Source organism: Aquarana catesbeiana, linkage group LG04 (assembly GCF_042186555.1).
Source record: "Aquarana catesbeiana isolate 2022-GZ linkage group LG04, ASM4218655v1, whole genome shotgun sequence".
NCBI classification, from domain to species: Eukaryota; Metazoa; Chordata; class Amphibia; order Anura; family Ranidae; genus Aquarana; species Aquarana catesbeiana.
The window spans coordinates 38,414,485-38,436,956 of record NC_133327.1 but is presented as its reverse complement, the minus strand read 5'-3'; the positions used below and the strand labels follow the sequence as shown (position 1 = coordinate 38,436,956).

Sequence of the window (22,472 nt, the reverse complement as noted above, 5' to 3'; positions counted from 1 at the left end):
TAATATGCACCTTACTGCTGATCGCCCTGTCCAGCGAGGCATGGACATTGCCTTCCACATTGCGGTAGAGAGCCGGAATCGCCTTCCGTGAGAAAAAGTGGCGTTTGGGTACCTGCCACTGAGGAACCGCACATTCCACAAACTCACGGAAGGGGGCAGAGTCTACCAACTGAAAAGGCAGCAGTTGAAGTGCTAGCAATTTTGCCAAGCTAGCATTCAACCGCTGGGCATGTGGATGGCTGGGAGCAAACTTCTTTCGGCGGTGCAGCAGCTGGGGCAGGGAAATTTGCCTGGTACAATCTGACGTCGGTGTACCAAAAGCAGATTGCCCACAAGTACTTGGCTGTGACACACCTAATTCTACACCTTCATTCCTCTCAGTGCAGGTCTCAGAGAGGACTAAAGGTATAGTGGGGTTGGAAATCTCAGCTGATGAGGAGCAAGGAGAGGTCCTCTTTGTTCTTTGGTGTGGGTCTTTTAGATACGCTTGCCAACGAACTGCATGGCAGGTCAACATATGTCTGGTCAAGCATGTGGTACCCAAGCGGGAGATGTTTTGGCCACGCGAAATACGCTTGAGACATATGTTGCAAATAGCAGCGGTGCGATCTGATGCACTCGTCTCAAAAAAGGCCCACACCAAAGAACTTTTTGAATAACGTGCAGAGACTGCAGCGCCCTGCACATGTGGAGCTTTGGGGTGTGATGCAGTCAATGTGCTGCCCTTATGATGTGCCACCTCCTCCTCCTCCTCCTCTCTCCTATCAGGCACCCACGTTGAGTCAGTGACCTCATCATCCCCTCCCTCCTCATCACTGGAGCAAACCTGGCAGTATGCTGCAGCAGCGGGAGCATGGCTGCCAGATTGCTGTCCTTCTTGGGCACCCCCTCTGTCCGTGCTCATGTTACTGCCTTCATCGAGCTCAGTATCATCATCAGAGCCTTCCAAACGCTGGGCATCCTCCTGGAGCATGTACCCAACACTGTGGTCAAACAGTTCGAGGGACTCCTCAGGAGGACATGGTGGGGCTAGGGAAGGAGTCACTGATGACATTGAGCCGAGGGAAGAGGCCGCTGCTTTGCCAGACAAAGTACCCTGGGCATGGGTGAGAGAGGATTAGGAGGATGAGGACGGCTTGGTCATCCACTCGACCAAGTCTTCCGCATGTTGCGGCTCAACACGGCCAGCTGCTGAAAAAAAGCCCAAGCGTGTCCCGCGGCCACGTGCTGATGAGGATGCACCGTCTCCACGACCAGCACTAGACACAGAGCCTGCTTGCCCTCTCTTATTGGCTTGTGACTGTCTGCCTCTCCTTCTTGGCTTTCCAGACATACTAATGGCCTGTAGCTGCACTAAGCTGGGATATGTATATATATATATATATATATATATATATATGTACTGATACTGCAGCTAGCAAAATCAACTGCCTGCCTGTAGTATGAGAACACCACCAACCTTCTACAGGTAGCTTTAGCTGAACACTGTGAGGTGGACGCACCCCACTAACTTGTAGGTTTAGCTGAACACTGTGAGCAGGATGCACCCCACTAACTTGTAGGTTTAGCTGAACACTGTGAGGTGAACGCACCACACTAACTTGTAGGTTTAGCTGAACACTGTGAGCAGGACGCACCCCACTAACTTGTAGGTTTAGCTGAACACTGTGAGCAGGACGCACTGCACTAACTGTAAATAGTCTAGCTGCCTGACTGTGGTACTAATAGGATCAAAAGAACAGCAGCAATTTTCTTCAGGTAGCTGTATATACTGTAACAAGACAAGCCTGCCTGTCAGTAAGAAGATAACAGGAACGGATCTAGCTGAACACTGTGAGCAGGACGCACTGCACTAACTTGTAGGTTTAGCTGAACACTGTGAGGTGGACGCACCACACTAACTTGTAGGTTTAGCTGAACACTGTGAGGTGGACGCACCACACTAACTTGTAGGTTTAGCTGAACACTGTGAGCAGGACGCACCCCACTAACTTGTAGGTTTAGCTGAACACTGTGAGCAGGACGCACCCCACTAACTTTTAGGTTTAGCTGAACACTGTGAGCAGGACGCACTGCACTAACTTGTAGGTTTAGCTGAACACTGTGAGCAGGACGCACCCCACTAACTTGTAGGTTTAGCTGAACACTGTGAGCAGGACGCACTGCACTAACTGTAAATAGTCTAGCTGCCTGACTGTGGTACTAATAGGATCAAAAGAACACCAGTAATTTTCTTCAGGTAGCTGTATATACTGTAACAAGACAAGCCTGCCTGTCAGTAAGAAGATAACAGGAACGGATCTAGCTGAACACTGTGAGCAGCACGCACTGCACTAACTTGTAGATTTAGTTGAACACTGTGAGGTGGATGCACCACACTAACTTGTAGGTTTAGCTGAACACTGTGAGCAGGATGCACCCCACTAACTTGTAGGTTTAGCTGAACACTGTGAGCAGGACGCACTGCACTAACTGTAAATAGTCTAGCTGCCTGACTGTGGTACTAATAGGATCAAAAGAACACCAGTAATTTTATTCAGGTAGCTGTATATACTGTAACAAGACAAGCCTGCCTGTCAGTAAGAAGATAACAGGAACGGATCTAGCTGAACACTGTGAGCAGGATGCACTGCACTAACTGTAAATAGTCTAGCTGCCTGACTGTGGTACTAATAGGATCAAAGGAACACCAGTAATTTTCTTCAGGTAGCTGTAAATACTGTAACAAGACAAGCCTGCCTGTCAGTAAGAAGATAACAGGAACAGATCTAGCTGAACACTGTGAGCAGGACGCACTGCACTAACTGTAAATAGTCTAGCTGCCTGACGGTGGTACTAATAGGATCAAAGGAACACCAGTAATTTTCTTCAGGTAGCTGTAAATACTTTAACAAGACAAGCCTGCCTGTCAGTAGGAAGATAACAAGAACGGATCTAGCTAAACTGAATACAGTGTATATATATATATATATATGCAACACCTGGGATGCATATATATACACAATACACTGTAAGTGCAGCTAACTGACTGACTGTTCTGCCTAATCTATCTAACTCAAATCAAATGTCACTGTCTGTCTCTCTCTCTCCCTCTCAATGAACGTCGGAACACACACTACACAGGGCCGCCGTGCAGGCGGCCTTATATAGTGTGGGGCGTGTACTAAATCCCCTGAGCCATAATTGGCCAAAGCCTCCTTGGCTTTGGCCAATTACGGCTCTCTCTACTGACGGCGCTGTGATTGGCCAAGCATGCGGGTCATAGTGCATGCTTGGCCAATCATCAGCCAGCAATGCACTGCGATGCCGCAGTGAATTATGGGCCGTGACGCGCCACACGAATTTGGCGTGAACGGCCCATAACGTTCGCAATTCGACGAACGATCGAACAGCTGATGTTCGAGTCGAACATGGGTTCGACTCGAACACGAAGCTCATCCCTAGTCACTATGGGAAAGCACAATCCTAAAATATAAAATTAATATCCAAAAAAAGTTGGAATCAGTTCCAGCCTTAAAGTGATTGTAATGTCTCGTTTTTTGCACAGAGCAGCCCAAATCCTTCTATTCTCGGGTGCCTCTTCAGTGCTTCTGGCCCCTCCCCCCTGTTGAGTGCCCCCACAGGAAGCAGCTTGCTATGGGGGCACCCAAGCCGAGCTGCAGCTCCTTGTGTCAATTCAGAAACGGAGCTGTGGTTTGGCCCCACCCTCTCTCTCTTGCATGGCTAACTGACTTTAAATGACAGCAGCAGGGGCCAATGGCACTACTGCTGTGTCTCAGCCAATCAGAAGGGAGAGTCCCGAATGGCCAAGACACTCATAGACATCGCTGGACAGAGATGGGGCTCAGGTAAGTATTAGGGGGGCTGCTGCACACAGAAGGCTTTTTATCTTAATGCATATAATGCATTAAGATAAAAAAAAAAAAACCTTCTGATTTTACAACCACTTTAAGCCTATTACACACCACTATTTTTTTTTTTCGTTCAACTCACAGCTCACTAACAATCAGATGTTAGAACAGAGATCTCCTTGCTGTGCTATTTTGTCCTGATGGGGGCACCCCCCTAGCCCTGCCAGAACACCCCGGTCAGCTCTCTCAGCCATTGGCTAAGAGCACTGATCGGGAGCCAGTCGGTTGCTGATGTTCCAGCAAGACATCCAACAGAAGATGGCCAAACGACCGGCTTCTGTCAGACCGGCTGCCATACACACAGGCCGAATGTCGGACGTTTTTTATTGAACCAGGAAATGTTGCCCAACATTCGACCCATGTGTACTAGGCTCTAATTGAGAGTGGAAAATCTGTGTCCAAGACAAATAAAATACACTTAAAGCATCACAAAGATCTTGCAGCTCTCTAAGAAAGGTCTGGAAACTACTGCCAACATTATTAAAGAGATAAGAAAAGACAACATAGAGTGCACCAGTCAAGTGCAATAAGTTCTTTAACCTCCCTGGTGGTTTTCCCGAGTGTGGCTCGGGGTTAAATTCCAGTACCATTTGCAGTAACCCCGAGCCACACTCGGGATTGCATTGCAGGATCCTTGTGCGGTATACTTACCTTGTCCCCAGGATCCTGCGATGTCCCCCGCTGTGTCCGTGGGCTCTGTCCTCCGCCCGATGCCTCTGTGTGCCGGGCATCACAACGCATGGGGGTGGAGCCTGGCGCAAATTCAAAAAATTGAAAAATCATAATACATACAGTACACTGTAATCTTACAGATTACATTACTGTATGAAATCATTTCACATCCCTTTTATCCCCAGTGCTTTGTCCAATGCCTTGCATGCAGTTTTATATGATATATACTGTTCTTTCTGCCTGGAAACTTGAGATTGTCCATAGCAACCAAAAAGTGTCCCTTTACATCAAAAGTGGTTTTAGACCAGCTAGAAAACAGCGATAGTAAATTAGAACACTTGCAGAATTGAGCGATAGTGAATCGTGGGGAAATTAATTTTATTATTATTTTATTATTATTTTTTATAATTATTTATATTTATTTATTATATTATAATTTATGATTTTGTGTTTCAAACTTCATCATACCCAGGATATCTACTAGACTCTTGTTTGGACAGATTTAAGTGTGTTATTGCTAAGAATTACAGGCCTACAATATAAAACGCCAAATTTCTATGCAAAATAATTGTACCGCTTTGAGACGCAAAAATCCTGACATAATCATACCACCGGGGAGGTTAAGAGGAAATATGGAGGTTTCACAAGAGTAAAAAATCAAGATTGCGTATCTGCTGTCCAGAGACGTTCCTCCATGTAAGGTCCTCGTCTGTCCAGAAAGTGACGTAGTGCTCATAGTAAGCCCAGGAGATGATAATGACAAGAACCAGCACATGAGAATTGTCCCTTCATTAACACCTTTTTATCATATTTTATATTCAGCCTTCACTGGTCTATGCAAATCCCATAGAAATAAGAAGAAAAACCTTCCTAAAACTAAGACACCTGCCTTAAAGAGGAGTTCCACCCAGGGGGTCCAGTAAAAAAAAAAAAAATTTAAAGTCAGCAGCTACAAATACTGCAGCTGCTGACTTTTAATTGGACACTTACCTGTCCCTGGGTCCAGCGATGTGGGGGATCGAAGCCCCGCTCGTCTCCCCCTCCATTCAGCGGTGCCAGCATTGCAACTGTGGGCGCCAGGCTGTGGCTACACAGCCTGGCACCCACTGCGCATGCGCAAACGGCGCCGCGCGCCGTGATTGGCCGCTCAGTCACCTGGGACCTGTAATGGGTTCCAGATGATTGACAGGAGGGAGGGAGCAGAGCGGAGCCCTTCCTGTGCCGAGGGGGAAGTGATGTCACCAGCCCAGGCACTGGAAGGGGCAGACTACGAGGGACCCCCTAGCAACAGGCATTTAGAGGTAAGTTAACCACTTGACGACCGCCTCACGCCGATGTACGTCGGCAAAGTGGCACGGACAGGCAAAATCACGTACAGGGTACGTGATTTGCCTTCCGCGGGTGGGGGGTCCGATCGGACCCCCCCCCGGTGCCCGAGGCGGTCGTCTTTTGTCCAGCGGCGATCGGTGATGAGGGGGAGACCATCCGTTCGTGGCCCCCCCCTCGCGATCGCCGCCGGCCAATGAAAACACTCCTTTGCTGCTGTATGCTAAACAGCAGCAAAGGAAGTGATGTCATCTCCCCTCGGGTCGGTATTTTCCGTTCCGGCCCGAGGAGAGAAGACATCTATGTGAGTGCACCAACACACACACACACAGTAGAACATGCCAGGCACACAAAACACCCCGATCCCCCCCCCGATCGCCCCCCGATCCCCCCCAATCACCCCCCCCCCCCTGTCACAAACTGACACCAGCAGTTTTTTTTTTTTTTTTTTTTTTTTTTTTCTGATTACTGCATAGTGTCAGTTTGTGACAGTTACAGTGTTGGGACAGTTAGTATTACCCCCCTTTAGGTCTAGGGTACCCCCCTAACCCCCCCTAATAAAGTTTTAACCCCTTGATCACCCCCTGTCACCAGTGTCACTAAGCGATCATTTTTCTGATCGCTGTATTAGTGTCGCTGGTGACGCTAGTTAGTGAGGTAAATATTTAGGTTCGCCGTCAGCGTTTTATAGCGTCAGGGACCCCCATATACTACCTAATAAATGTTTTAACCCCTTGATTGCCCCCTAGTTAACCCTTTCACCACTGATCACCGTATAACCGTTACGGATGACGCTGGTTAGTTCGTTTATTTTTTATAGTGTCAGGGCACCCGCCGTTTATTACCAAATAAAGGTTTAGCCCCCTGATCGCCCGGCGGTGATATGCGTCGCCCCAGGCAGCGTCAGATTAGCGCCAGTACCGCTAACACCCACGCATGCAGCATACGCCTCCCTTAGTGGTATAGTATCTGATCGGATCAATATCTGATCCGATCAGATCTATACTAGCGTCCCCAGCAGTTTAGGGTTCCCAAAAACGCAGTGTTAGCGGGATCAGCCCAGATACCTGCTAGCACCTGCGTTTTGTGCCTCCGCCCAGCCCACCTAAGTGCAGTATCGATCGATCACTGTCACTTACAAAACACTAAACGCATAACTGCAGCGTTCGCAGAGTCAGGCCTGATCCCTGCGATCGCTAACAGTTTTTTTGGCAGCATTTTGGTGAACTGGCAAGCACCAGCCCCAGGCGTCAGGTTAGCGCCAGTACCGCTAACACCCACGCACGCAGCATACGCCTCCCTTAGTGGTATAGTATCTGAACGGATCAATATCTGATCCGATCAGATCTATACTAGCGTCCCCAGCAGTTTAGGGTTCCCAAAAACGCAGTGTTAGCGGAATCAGCCCAGATACCTGCTAGCACCTGCGTTTTGCCCCTCCGCCCGGCCCAGCCCAGCCCACCCAAGTGCAGTATCGATCGATCACTGACACTTACAAAACACTAAACGCATAACTGCAGCGTTCGCAGAGTCAGGCCTGATCCCTGCGATCGCTAACAGTTTTTTTTGTAGCGTTTTGGTGAACTGGCAAGCACCAGCCCCAGGCAGCGTCAGATTAGCGCCAGTACCGCTAACACCCACGCACGCACCGTACACCTCCCTTAGTGGTATAGTATCTGATCGCATCAATATCTGATCCGATCAGATCTATACTAGCGTCACCAGCAGTTTAGGGTTCCCAAAAACGCAGTGTTAGCGGGATCAGCCCAGATACCTGCTAGCACCTGCGTTTTGCCCCTCCGCCCGGCCCGGCCCAGCCCACCCAAGTGCAGTATCGATCGATCACTGACACTTACAAAACACTAAACGCATAACTGCAGCGTTCGCAGAGTCAGGCCTGATCCCTGCGATCGCTAACGTTTTTTGGTAGCGTTTTGGTGAACTGGCAAGCGCCAGCGGCCTAGTACACCCCGGTCGTAGTCAAACCAGCACTGCAGTAACACGTGGTGACGTGGCGAGTCCCATAAGTGCAGTTGAAGCTGGTGAGGTGACAAGCACAAGTAGTGTCCCGCTGCCACCAAAAAGACAAACACAGGCCCGTCGTGCCCATAGTGCCCTTCCTGCTGCATTCGCCAATCCTAATTGGGAACCCACCACTTCTGCAGCGCCCGTACTTCCCCCATTCACATCCCCAACCAAATGCAGTCGGCTGCATGAGAGGCATTTTTATGTCCTCCCGAGTACCCCTACCCAACGAACCCCCCCCAAAAAAGATGTTGTGTCTGCAGCAAGCGCGGATATAGGCGTGACACCCGCTATTATTGTCCCTCCTGTCCTGACAATCCTGGTCTTTGCATTGGTGAATGTTTTGAACGCTACCATTCACTAGTTGAGTATTAGCGTAGGGTACAGCATTGCACAGACTAGGCACACTTTCACAGGGTCTCCCAAGATGCCATCGCATTTTGAGAGACCCGAACCTGGAACCGGTTACCGTTATAAAAGTTAGTTACAAAAAAAGTGTAAAAAAAAAAAAAAATATGAAATAAAAAAAAATAGTTGTTTTATTGTTCTCTCTCTCTCTATTCTCTCTCTCTATTGTTCTGCTCTTTTTTACTGTATTCTATTCTGCAATGTTTTATTGTTATTGTTATTGTTATTATGTTTTATCATGTTTGTTTTTCAGGTGTGTAATTATTTACACTTTACTGTGCTTTATTGTTAACCATTGTTAACCATTTTTTTGTCTTCAGGTACGCCATTCACGACTTTGAGTGGTTATACCAGAATTATGCCTGCAGGTTTAGGTATCATCTTGGTATCATTCTTTTCAGCCAGCGGTCGGCTTTCATGTAAAAGCAATCCTAGCGGCTAATTAGCCTCTAGACTGCTTTTACAAGCCGTGGGAGGGAATGCCCCCCCCACCGTCTTCCGTGTTTTTCTCTGGCTCTCCTGTCTCAACAGGGAACCTGAGAATGCAGCCGGTGATTCAGCCAGCTGACCATAGAGCTGATCAGAGACCAGAGTGGCTCCAAACATCTCTATGGCCTAAGAAACCGGAAGCTACGAGTATTTCATGACTTAGATTTCGCCGGATGTAAATAGCGCCATTGGGAAATTGGGGAAGCATTTTATCACACCGATCTTGGTGTGGTCAGATGCTTTGAGGGCAGAGGAGAGATCTAGGGTCTAATAGACCACAATTTTTTCAAAAAAGAGTACCTGTCACTACCTATTGCTATCATAGGGGATATTTACATTCCCCGAGATAACAATAAAAATGATTAAAAAAAAAAATATGAAAGGAACAGTTTAAAAGTAAGATTAAAAAAGCAAAAAAATAATAAAGAAAAAAAAAAAAAAAAAAAAAAACACCCCTGTCGCCCCCTGCTCTCGCGCTAAGGCGAACGCAAGCGGCGGTCTGTCGTCAAACATAAACAGCAATTGCACCATGCATGTGAGGTATCACCGCGAAGGCCAGATCGAGTGCAGTAATTTTTCCAGTAGACCTCCTCTGTAAATCTAAAGTGGTAACCTGTAAAGGCTTTTGAAGGCTTTTAAACATGTATTTATTTTGTTGCCACTGCACGTTTGTGCGCAATTTTAAAGCATGTCATGTTTGGTATCCATGTACTCGGCCTAAGATCATCTTTTTTATTTCATCAAACATTTGGGCAATATAGCGTGTTTTAGTGCATTAAAATTTAAAAAAGTGTGTTTTTTCCCCAAAAAATGCGTTTGAAAAATCGCTGCGCAATTACTGTGTGAAAAAAAAAAATGAAACACCCACCATTTTAATCTGTAGGGCATTTGCTTTAAAAAAATATATAATGTTTGGGGGTTCAAAGTAATTTTTTTGCAAAAAAAAAAAAACTTTTTCATGTAAACAATAAGTGTCAGAAAGGGCTTTGTCTTCAAGTGGTTAGAAGAGTGGGTGATGTGTGACATAAGCTTCTAAATGTTGTGCATAAAATGCCAGGACAGTTCAAAACCCCCCCAAATGACCCCATTTTGGAAAGTAGACACCCCAAGCTATTTGCTGAGAGGCATGTCGAGTCCATGGAATATTTTATATTGCGACACAAGTTGCGGGAAAGAGACAAATTTTTTTTTTTTTTTTTTGCACAAAGTTGTCACTAAATGATATATTGCTCAAACATGCCATGGAAATATGTGAAATTACACCCCAAAATACATTCTGCTGCTTCTCCTGAGTACGGGGATACCACATGTGTGAGACTTTTTGGGAGCCTAGCCGCGTACGGGACCCCGAAAACCAAGCACCGCCTTCAGGCTTTCTAAGGGCGTGAATTTTTGATTTCACTCTTCACTGCCTATCACAGTTTCGGAGGCCATGGAATGCCCAGGTAGCACAAAACCCCCCCAAATGACCCCATTTTGGAAAGTAGACACCCCAAGCTATTTGCTGAGAGGTATAGTGAGTATTTTGCAGACCTCACTTTTTGTCACAAAGTTTTGAAAATTGAAAAAAGAAAAAAAATAAATGTTTTTTCTTGTCTTTCTTCATTTTCAAAAACAAATGAGAGCTGCAAAATACTCACCATGCCTTTCAGCAAATAGCTTGGGGTGTCTACTTTCCAAAATGGGGTCATTTGGGGGGGTTTTGTGCCACCTGGGCATTCCATGGCCTCCGAAACTGTGATAGGCAGTAAAGAGTGAAATCAAAAATTTTCACCCTTAGAAATCCTGAAGGCAGTGATTGGTTTTCGGGGTCCAGTACGCGGCTAGGCTCCCAAAAAGTCCCACACATGTGGTATCCCCATACTCAGGAGAAGCAGCTAAATGTATTTTGGGGTGCAATTCCACATATGCCCATGGCCTGTGTGAGCAATATATCATTTAGTGACAACTTTATGAAAAAAAAAAAAAAAAAAAAAAAAAAGTGTCACTTTCCCGCAACTTGTGTCAAAATATAAAATATTCCATGGACTCAATATGCCTCTCAGCAAATAGCTTGGGGTGTCTACTTTCCAAAATGGGGTCATTTTGGGGGGTTTTGTGCCACCTGGGCATTCCATGGCCTCCGAAACTGTGATAGGCAGTGAAGAGTGAAAGCAAAAATTTACACCCTTAGAAATCCTGAAGGCGGTGATTGGTTTTCGGGGCCCCGTACGCGGCTAGGCTCCCAAAAAGTCCCACACATGTGGTATCCCCATACTCAGGAGAAGCAGCTAAATGTATTTTGGGGTGCAATTCCACATAGGCCCATGGCCTGTGTGAGCAATATATCATTTAGTGACGACTTTTTGTAAATATTTTTTTTTTTTTTTTTTTTTGTCATTTTTCAATCACTTGGGACAAAAAAAATAAATATTCAATGGGTTCAACATGCCTCTCAGCAATTTCCTTGGGGTGTCTACTTTCCAAAATGGGGTCATTTGGGGGGGTTTTGTACTGCCCTGCCATTTTAGCACCTCAAGAAATGACATAGGCAGTCATAAACTAAAAGCTGTGTAAATTCCAGAAAATGTACCCTAGTTTGTAGACGCTATAACTTTTGCGCAAACCAATAAATATACGCTTATTGACATTTTTTTTACCAAAGACATGTGGCCGAATACATTTTGGCCTAAATGTATGACTAAAATTTAGTTTATTGGATTTTTTTTATAACAAAAAGTAGAAAATATCATTTTTTTTCAAAATTTTCGGTCTTTTTCCGTTTATAGCGCAAAAAATAAAAACCGCAGAGGTGATCAAATACCATCAAAAGAAAGCTCTATTTGTGGGAAGAAAAGGACGCAAATTTCGTTTGGGTACAGCATTGCATGACCGCGCAATTAGCAGTTAAAGCGACGCAGTGCCAAATTGGAAAAAGACCTCTGGTCCTTAGGCAGCATAATGGTCCGGGGCTCAAGTGGTTAAAAAAAAAAATATCCAAATTTTTTTGGGGGGGTTTTTTTTAGGATTTTTCATGTATCTTTGTTTTTTTGGGTGGAACCCCACTTTAAATAGACTTATGGAGATTAGAGAATGAATATATGCGAATAAACAAGCAGACATAGGAGGGAGTACTATTATACAAAACAAAATTAATTGCAAAAAAATAGGCTTTTAGACCTTACGGACACCCCACGTTTATCAATTGCTAAAGATAAAAAAGATTTTGCAAATCCACCAGGTTGCCCAATCATTGTCACGATGAATATTTTACTAATGTATTATCCACTTGCCGACCAGCTGTCGACATTATACTGCGGCAGGTTGGCACGGCTGTGTGAATCGCCGTAGGTGTACGTCGGCCGCTTTAAGAGTGATAGGGGGCACGCCCATGGTGCGACGCCAAAACCGATGCGCGTGGCCGGCGGCTGCGATGTCCACAGGCTACCTGCAATCGCTCCACAGAGAGCCAGAACGGGGATCTGTGTATGTAAACAAACAGATCCCGGTTCTGACAGGGGAGTAGAGAGAGATCTGCTGTTCCTAGTAATCAGGAACAGCGCTTTCTCTCCTCCTCCAGTCAGTACACTCCTGTATAAATGTCACTGGTCCCAAAAAAGTCTTAAAAGAGTCCGATCTGTTTGCCGCAATGTCACTGTCCCGCTAAAAATCGCAGATCGCCACCATTACTAGTAAAAAAATAAATAAATAATAAAAATGCCATAAATCTATCCCTTATTTTGTAGTTACTATAACTTTTGTGCAAACAAATCAATATATGCTTATTGCGATTTTTTTTTACCAAAAATCTTGGCCTAAACTGATGTTCAAATACCACCAAAAGAAAGCTCTATTTGTGGGAAAAAAAGGACATAAATTTTGTTTGGGTACAGCATTGCACGACTGCGCAATTGTCAGTTAAAGCGACGCAGTGCCGTATCGTAAAAAATGGCCTGGTCAATAGGGGGCAAATCCTTGGGAATATTCCAGCCAAGCTCTGGAGAGTCTATCACAGGCCAGGAGTATCAGAGGTATAGGGAGAAGTTTTCCCATTTGTAAGGTATGGCTTATCCCTACTTGTCATCATCTCCTAGGCTTACTATGAGCATGGTCTCTTTCTATACAGACCTGACCCTTGGACCTTGTATGAATGTCTCTGGACAGCAGATAAGTGATCTTAATATTTTATTCTAGTAAGTGCATTAGATTTTTTCTATCTCTATTAATTTATTGCACTAGATTGGTGCACTTTCCCTAGTATTTTTATCGCTATGGAAAAAGTCTCTATTTTTGACAAACTACTGTCAATTTTACTCAAAATCAGTTACTAAATAAATTCAGTTTAAAGTTAAGTATTTGTCCAGTCAACCTTTTTTTCTTAGTTTTGAGAAGAGGGAAAGAATTCATACTCCTGTCAGATTTTTACTAAAATTTGGGGCTCCATTAGAGATATTTATTTCTCACTTCCTGCTCTGATGAGAATGTTTTAGTGAGGAGAACTCTTTACCAGAAACTCAAACAAAAATTGAAATGTGTTTATTTAGCAGAGTAGGGAAAGGCTAGAACCCCTGTCAAATTTGTTTTTCCATTTGTGTTGCCATTGGAGAGCTCCACTGACTTTGTGTCTACTGAAACTATTGTCAGCAGGACAGAAAGTGGGGGGGCATCTCTCCATAGGGCCCCTGATAACACTTCTAGCCTCTACCCACTCTATCCAAAGCTAGAAAAAAAAGCTTTGTGCCTGACATAAACTTTAGGTGAGTTTGATAAATTAGCTGAAATCTTATTAAAGTAAACCATCCTTCATGGTGAGTAAGTAAACCTAAAAGAAAATAATCAAACATTCATCAGCTTGATGGGAGACCTTTGCAGGGAGATTATCCCCTGTCCTGCATTTCCGATGACTATCCCTGGGTAATCAAAATTGCATCCAAAAATTTAGTATAGGATAACTCCAGTTTCATAGGGAAAAAAAAGCTAATTAAAAATTATAATAATACAGTAAAACCTTGGATTGCGAGCATAATTTGTTCCGGAAACCTGCTTGTAATCCAAAGCACTTGTATAAAAAAGCAAATCAAATTTCCCCATAGGAAATAATGGAAACTCAAATGATTCGTTCCACAACCATTTATTCATAGGTCCTTCAGTTTTTAGTTCATATAAAAAGATTATAGCAATGTGACCAGGTCTTGTAACCATAAAATGTCCATCCACAAATAGAAGCCTCCATAAGGGGATTAGAAGCAAAATCCAGCAGGAGCTACAGAGTATAAAAGAGAAGAGCAGCAATATGTTGCTAAATGTTGTACCTTCATTAAATGTAATTAATTGCTACACTTAGAGGCGCCTCTCTTCTCTTTTATACTCAGTTGTGCCATGACGCTACTTGTATATCAAGACATCGCTTGTATATCAAGTCAAAGTTTATTAAAAAATGCTGCTTGTCCAAAACGCTCTCAAACCAAGTTACTCTCAAACCAAGGTTTTAGTGTATAATATTTTTGAAGATCCATAGTGTGCTGGTGATATATGTTTTGACGTGTAGTTTCTACAGCATCAACTCGCTCCAAGCCATTACCGGTAATGTGGGAATATGCTGCTTGGTTTCCTTGGGTTATGGTAGGAACTTCTATGTTGTGTTCCATGTAAATTATCCCATATAAATATATATGGATAACCCACCATGGGCAATGAGCTACTAAGGCCCAAAGTTAGGTTGTCAGCAAATCAAGAATTTAGTGGTAGGAGCTCTAAAAGGCTTGTTCACACTTGACTAAATTTCTAACACCTAACAAATGCTCCTATAGCGTTTGTATGGTGTTAGTATGGGCGTAAGACTGGCGTCAATGAGTTTTAGTATGGGGCATTTTACAAACGTTAAAAAAATTGTAACGCCCGCAACCGCACTTCAACCGGGCCGCAAAATCCTGCCAGAGCATTTGCTGAGCGTTACCATAGACTTGAATGGGAGGCGTAGAAGAGCTTCAAAAGCCTCCTGACTTGACATGAGGCTTCAATTTTGAAGTAAAGTAATGCAACGCTAACACTTCATGTTTTTATAATGTGGCTGTGCTGGACATTTTTAACGCCCCTCAAATGCCTGCTTTTAATGCCAGGGTGCCCTAAATTGGAGATGATCGAACCTGCATTTTACATCCAAATCTGAGCAATTAAATTTGAATAACCAAACCATTAAAGAAGCAGACATTGTAAAACATGTTTTAGATTGTTTACAGTTGTCAATTGTGGTGCCATAATTTTAGGAGGAAAAGAAAAAACGGCTGCACACCGACAAAACGATGAAACGTAGATTTATTTGAAGAAAACCAGGTTTGAAGAAGCACTACTACAGTGTGAAATGCATCACCTCTCCGTTGTTCTTGTCTTGGTGGCAGTCATGAATATTATTTTGTTCAAATAAATCTACGTTGGATCGTTTTGTCGGTGTGCAGCCATTTCTTCTTTTCTTATTACTCCAGCGGCGAGCCATGGCTTGCACCCAGGATATCTGGATTCATTTGAACGAGAGGATGCACCCTAATGAAATACTGAAGTTTCTCAGTTGTGCAATTTTTTTTTATTAATGAGCTGAAGAAATAGATATGATGAATAATTCATCAGTCAGCAGACATACTGATCTGTTGAGACGAGGAATACCACTGTCCCTTTGCAATCTTTAGTTCTCAGAAATTAGTCTAGCTTGGTGGACTTTCTGAGTAGGCCAGACAGGCCGGGACATGTTTTACCGAAGTGTCAAGCTTTAAACTGCCCAGGCAGCACATAGGAACCATGACTGACTAGGGAACACTATCTTTTGAAGGCAACATCCACCTGTCTCCAATCAGTTCACTCCTGTTCAGGGACCCCTTTCCCTGCTGAAAAGGACAATACTGAAAAGGGCCACATTTTTTACAGAATGTCCGTCTGTTACAATACTCAGTACTGTTGCTGTTTTAAAAAATAAACCAAAGAACTTTAGTGCTGCCTATAGCAAATGTTCTGATGTAATATTGTATTTTTCCTGTTTGGCCTAGCCCCTTGCCGACCGAATACGTTGGCACTATGGCACGGCTGGAGAAATGGGCGTACAGGTACGTCCCCTTTAAGATGCGGCATTGTGGGCGCGCAAGCCACATGCGTGCAGCGTGCTCCATGACTGTAACCTCGGGTCCTGTGGACTCGGTGTCCGCCGGGTGCCCGCGATCGTGTCACGGAGTGGCAGAACGGGGAGATGCCTATGTAAACAAGGCATTTCCCCATTCTGCCTAGTGACAAGACAGAGATCACTGCTCCCTGTCATCGCGAGCAGTGAGCGCTGTCATGTGAGTTGTAGCTCATCCCCACCACAGTTAGAATCACTACCTAGGACACACTTAACCCCTTGATCGCCCCTAGTGTTTAACCCCTTCCCTGCCAGTGTAATTTACACAGTAACCAGTGCATTTTTGTAGCACTGATCACTGTATGAATGACAATGGTCCCAAAATAGTTTCAAAAGTGTCCTATGTGCCCACCATAATGTTGCAGTCATGATAAAAAACACAGATCACCACCATTACTAATAAAAAAAACATAATAATAAAAATGCCATAAAACTATGCCCTATTTTGTAGACGCAATAACTTTTGCGCAACCCCAACCAATATACGCTTATTGCAATATTTTTTACCAAAAATATGTATAATGCCCCGTACACACGGTCGGACTTTGTTCGGACATTCCGACAACAAAATCCTAGGATTTTTTCCGACGGATGTTGGCTCAAACTTGTCTTGCATACACACGGTCACACAAAGTTGTCGGAAAATCCGATCATTCTGAACGCGGTGACGTAAAACACGTACGTCGGGACTATAAACGGGGCAGTGGCCAATAGCTTTCATCTCTTTATTTATTCTGAGCATGCGTGGCACTTTGTCCGTCGGATTTGTGTACACACGATCGGAAATTCCGACAACGGATTTTGTTGTCGGAAAATTTTATAGCCTGCTCTCAAACTTTGTGTGTCGGAAAATCCGATGGAAAATGTGTGATGGAGCCTACACACGGTCGGAATTTCTGACAACAAGGTCCTATCACACATTTTCCATCAGAAAATCCGACCGTGTGTACGGGGCATTAGAATATATATCGGCCTAAACTGAGGGAAAAAATTTTATATATTTTTTGGGGGATATTAACTATAGCAAAAAGTAAAAAAATATTGCTTTTTTTCAAAAATGTTTTGTTTATAGCGCAAAAAATAAAAACTGCAGAGGTGATCAAATACTACCAAAAGAAAGCTCTATTTGTGAGGAAAAAAGACATCAATTTTGTTTGGGTGCAACATTGCACGACCACGTAATTGTCAGCTAAAGTGACGCAGTGCCGAATCACAAAAAGTGCTTTGGTCAGGAAGGGGTAAATGCTTCCGGGGCTGAAGTGGTTAAAGAAATCAAGCTGACACCTGATTTGTTGCTGCTGGTGATAGTTGTATTTTCTCTGGGGATGCAGAGTTTGCATAAGTCATTCCAATCAAATAACCAGCAGACTTGTACAGAGTCACTGGTACTGCATGGAAGTTTTGGGAGGCAGAATGTCTTCTTCTACTGTAATAAAAATGAATTGAGCAATTGCAGATTTATATAACAGTGTGCACTGTTAGATTTGTATCGTATAACGACACATTGTACTTCTTTTCTTTTGCAGCCTCTAGAGACGATATCAAGAAAACTGTGGATGAGAGATGGGGTGCCATGTACATTATAAAACAACCTGCTGTAGGAAGCTGGACCATTGAGATTGTGGGAAGTGGCAGATGTTCTGTCCGAGTGGAAGGGTTTAATGGTGCATATCATGTGTTATTATTTCATTGTACAAATCCAACATATTATGCAGAGAGGTGTAGGGCCCATTTACCTTTCTGTGCCATGGTAACATGTTGTAAAATGAAAGTTTTACTATATATAACTGCAACACACTGTAACTTGTGATACAACCAGGGCTGCTGTTAGAAAACACAGGGCCCCATACAGCCTATCTGACAGCCCTCCCCCCAGCCGAAAGTAACTGAGGACAAAGATTTATCAGTCCCTTTTTCTACAGCCTCCTCTGTATATATGAATGAATAGGATACACTCTGAGGCTTCCTGCTCATTCACAAATTAAAGCATAGTAAAAAACAGTTTACTATGCTTCAGGGAATAATGAACATAGGGGTGATTGGTACAGATCGCTCACTGCGTTCATTCAGTAAAGGGAAGGACTAGTAAATTACACCCCCCCCCCCCATTTGCCTGCAGCAGCTGCCGGTGGGAGAGGAAGGAAGCCGGCAGTGCTGCGGGGGAAAAAGGCACACAAGGATACCAGGACAGCAGTTGGACGGTGCGCATGTGCAGCTGGAAGGAGGGAGAGGAGGAGAAGCTGGCAGCACTGCAGTGGGAGACAGAAGAGGATTGGTGTCTGCAATAAGACAGTACAGCTGTCCCCTTTGCTCAGCAGGTGCCTGGGCCCCCATTTTGAACTGATGGTGCCCGGGCCCAGTATAGGAGGGCTGGCTGTACAGCCTTATCAACGGCCCTGGATGCACCTCAATGCATTGTTGCTGTAGAACAGGGCAGACAGTACAGGCAGTACTCCCATACCAGACCCCATCATGTCTGCAGTGGGGGCTGGGGCCCTACAGGTGCTGTCTGTTGGCAGCCCCAGTACAGCATATGAGCATGACTAGAGAAGCGACCTCAATTCTGCTGCACAACTCCTGTCTATCTGTTAGCAGTAGTCCAGAGCTAAGGGAGGCTTCTCTTAACTCCCTCTTGGCTCCAGTCACATGACACAATCAAGGGGAAGACTTCTCCTCACTCTGAACAGCAAATGCTTTTGAAGTCAGTTGAAGATATTTTGGGGTAAAGGGACTCTGTGCAGGGAGAAGAGGGCTGGGAGAAAGGGGGTCTGTATTAGGGGGTAGGCTGGAAGGTGTTGGGTTCCATTTCTCATGGAATTCCTGTTGTAGTTAACACACCAGCACTGCAACACTGTGGTACACCACCATACCTCCCAACATTTTGAGATGGGAATGAGAGACACCTACTAACAAATGTATGTAGGCATAGGACACGCCCCCTGCCACACCCCCTTAAATGAGAATTAACCAAAAAAAAAAGTTAATTAAATCCACAAGGACTTTTTTTTTACCACTACTATTCCTTTATATTGGCTTTTAAGATGTAAAAATGCAGCAATTTAGAAATCGGATGAAAGGTTTAGCACTGGGAAACACTTTTTGGAAGATAAAAAGTGCATTTTATACTATAAATATAAATATATATATATATATATATATATATATATATATATATATATATAAATCAGACCAAAATGAGGGACAAACGAGGAGGAATTAGGGACAGAGGGACATTGTTCCAAATCAGGGACAGTCCCTCCAAATCAGGGACAGTTGGGAGCTATGCACCACATGCATTGTGATGCTCTGTTTTTAAAAAAAAAATGTTTATGTTCTGTATTTAGTGCATCAATGTACTGTATATGTATAACCCTGTTTTTTTTCTTAATTTTGGATACAGTAGGGAGTGATTAAAACAAGAATGAAAAGCAACTTATGAATGGAGGAGGTGGAAAATTCACTCATGCACTTGTCTTCAAATCACAGATTGCTTTTCATTGATAGAAGTTGTAATGCAGCTTCTGTGAATGGAGGAGTGGGGTGGAAAGGACGAGCATAGTTTGGCGCTCAAGTGCAATTTCAATCTATGTATGGGCAGGCAGATTGTACCCAAGTCGATCCAAGTAGATCAACTTGGGTACAACCAGCCTGTCAGATTTTTCTACATGCAATTACTGCCAGGGGCTATAGCTCCTAGCAGTAATAATTGTATTTAGCCAGCCAGAAAGGCTCACACACGCTCCCCCGCCGGCAGAATATATTAGGAGGGATTAACACTGACTGTGTTGATGGGGGAATCAAGCTTTTCTTTCCTTTTCACCCATAGCTTGCTTTACTCCAGATTTTGTGTTTCTTTAAATAGTTTGTCTAGGCCGTGTAGGTCCAAACAAACTATTTCCATTACTAAGAAATGCAGCTGCCCTTAGCGCTGTATAAACTGTACCAGAATAGCAAAATGTAGCATCAGCTTCAAACAGTATATGGAAACCTGCACTCTATACTATACACTCACAGGCCACTTTATTAGGTCCCCCTTGCTAGTACCGGGTTGGGCTCCCTTTTGCCTTCAGAACCGCCTCAGTTCTTCGTGGCAACGAGGTGTTGGAAATATTCCTCAGAGATTTTGGTCCATAGTGACATGATATCACTATGAACCACCACATCCCAAAGGTGCTCTATTGGATTGAGATCTGGTGAGTGTGGAGGACATTGGAGTACAGTGACCTCATTGTCATGTTCAAGAAACCAGTGGTGAGATGATTTGATCTTTGTGACATGGTGCATTATCCTGCTGGAAGGAGCCATCAGAAGATGTGTACACTATAGTCTAAAGGGATGGACATGGTCAACAACAATACTCAGGTAGGCCGTGGCTTTAAACTATGTGTGCCAAGAAAATATCCCCCACACCATTACACCACCACCAGCCTGAACCATTGATACAAGGTAGGATGGATCCATGTTTTCATGTCGTTTGCGCCAAATTCTGATCCTACCATCTTAATGTCGCAGCTGAAATCGAGACTCATAAGGCCAGACAACGTTTTTCCAATCTTCTTTTGTCCAACTTTGGTGAGCCTATGTGAATTGTAGCCTCAGTTACCTGTTCTTAGCTGACAGCAGCACCCGGTGTGGTGTTCAGCTGCTGTAGCCCATCTGCTTCAAGGTTTGATGTGTTGTGCGGTCAGAGATGGTATTCTGCATACTTTGGTTGTAACAAGTGGTTATTTGAGTTACTGTTGCCTTTTTATCATCTCCAATCAGTTTGCCCATTCTCCTCTGACCTCTGACATCAATAAGGCATGTTCTGCCGCTCACTGGATAATTTCTCTTTTTTTGGACCATTCTCTGTAAACCATAGAGATGATTGTGCATGAAAATCCCAGTAGATAAGCAGTTTTTGAGATACTCAGACCAGCCCATCTGGCACCAACAACCATGCCACGTTCAAAGTCACTTAAATCCCCATTTCTTCCCTAGTCTAATGCTCGGTTTGAACTTCAGCAAGTCGTCTTCACCATGTCTAGATGCCTAAATTCATTGAGCTGCTGTCCTGTGATTGGCTGATTAGCAATCTGTGTTACCAAGCAATTGAACAGGTGTACCTAATAAAGTGGCCGGTGAGTGTATGATGTTGATGCTACATACAGCTTATACAGCACTGTGTTCTGGCAGTGGTCCAGGGGACTTCCTGTCCCAGAATGAAATTATGTTGAATACAAGGCTTTCTCTGAATGGCTGAGGCCTTGTATTCATTCATAGAAATGCAAGGCTTCCTGAGAATGGCTGAGCAGTGCTTAATTTTTTCCCATAAATTCAAACACACCTATCTCCAACGCACGCGTTCCTGCAGAATGACTGTGAATGGAAATGGGTGCTGCAGCGACCACCAGCTGGAAACTGAAGACCATTTTTTTTGCTTTTTTCGGAAATTCGAAATTTTGGAAATTCAGAAATTCGAAAATTTGGAATTCGGAAATTGAGAAATTCAAAAATTCAGATTTTCAAATTTCAGAATTTTCAGATTTCTGAATTTTCAAATTTGCGAATTTTCCAAATTTCAAATTTTCAAATTTCCGAATTTTCAAATTTCCGAATTCTGAATTTCCAAATTAAGAATTTCCAAATTTTCAAATTTCCACATTTCTGAATTACGAATTTTCAAATTTCCGAATTCCGAATTTCCAAATTTTCGGATTTTCAGAATTCGGAAATTCAGAAATTTTAAAATTCGAAAATCTGAAGAAAAGAAAGAAAATCATTAAAATTCGAAATAATAACTAACTATTAAATTATAGGTATTGGAATTTCCTTTTAAATTTGGCTGTTTGTGAACGTAACGAATACAAAATTATCTGAAGTTACGAATTATCCGAAATAACGAATGCCACATCTAAACAAATGGAATGGAACAAATTAATAATAAATAATAATAATAATAAAAAGGTTTTATTATTATTATTGTTATTTATTATTTTTAGATCATTACGTTCCATTTGTTTAGATGCGGCAATCGTTATTTCAGATAATTTGTAACTTCAGATAAATTCGTACTCATTACGTTCACTAACAGCCAAATTTGAAAAGAAATTCCAATACCTATCATTTAATATTTATTATTAGTTATTATTTCAGATTTTCGGGTTTTAGAATTTTCAGATTTTCATTCTTTTGAATGTTCAGATTTTCATTCTTATTTTTGGATTTTCAAATTTCCAAATTTTTGAATGTTCTAATTTCCTAATTTTGAATTGTCGAATTTCCCAATTTCGAATTTCCGAAATTTTTCGAATTTCTGAATTTTCCAAATTTCAAATTTCAGACATTTCAGAATTTCCGAATTTCAAATTTTGAAAAATTTGGAATTTCCAAAATTTTTAATTTCTGAAATTTCGAATTTCCATTTTTCAAATTTAGAATCTTCTAATTTCTGAATTTCGAATTTCCGAAATTTAGAATTTTTCGGAAATTTGAAAATTCAGAAATTCGAAATTCGG

The 22,472-nt window shown here is 43.2% G+C and overlaps 1 protein-coding gene across 2 annotated transcripts in view; it reads left to right on the top strand.

Annotated features, from left to right (window-relative positions):
- LOC141139166 (uromodulin-like) overlaps positions 1-22,472 on the top strand; it is a 135,147-nt gene that overhangs the window by 49,289 nt on the left and 63,386 nt on the right. For both annotated transcript variants that reach the window (XM_073625057.1, XM_073625056.1), the window contains exon 7: positions 17,502-17,639. In XM_073625057.1, the coding sequence (XP_073481158.1) occupies positions 17,502-17,639 (138 nt within the window). The remainder of the gene's footprint in view (positions 1-17,501; positions 17,640-22,472) is intronic.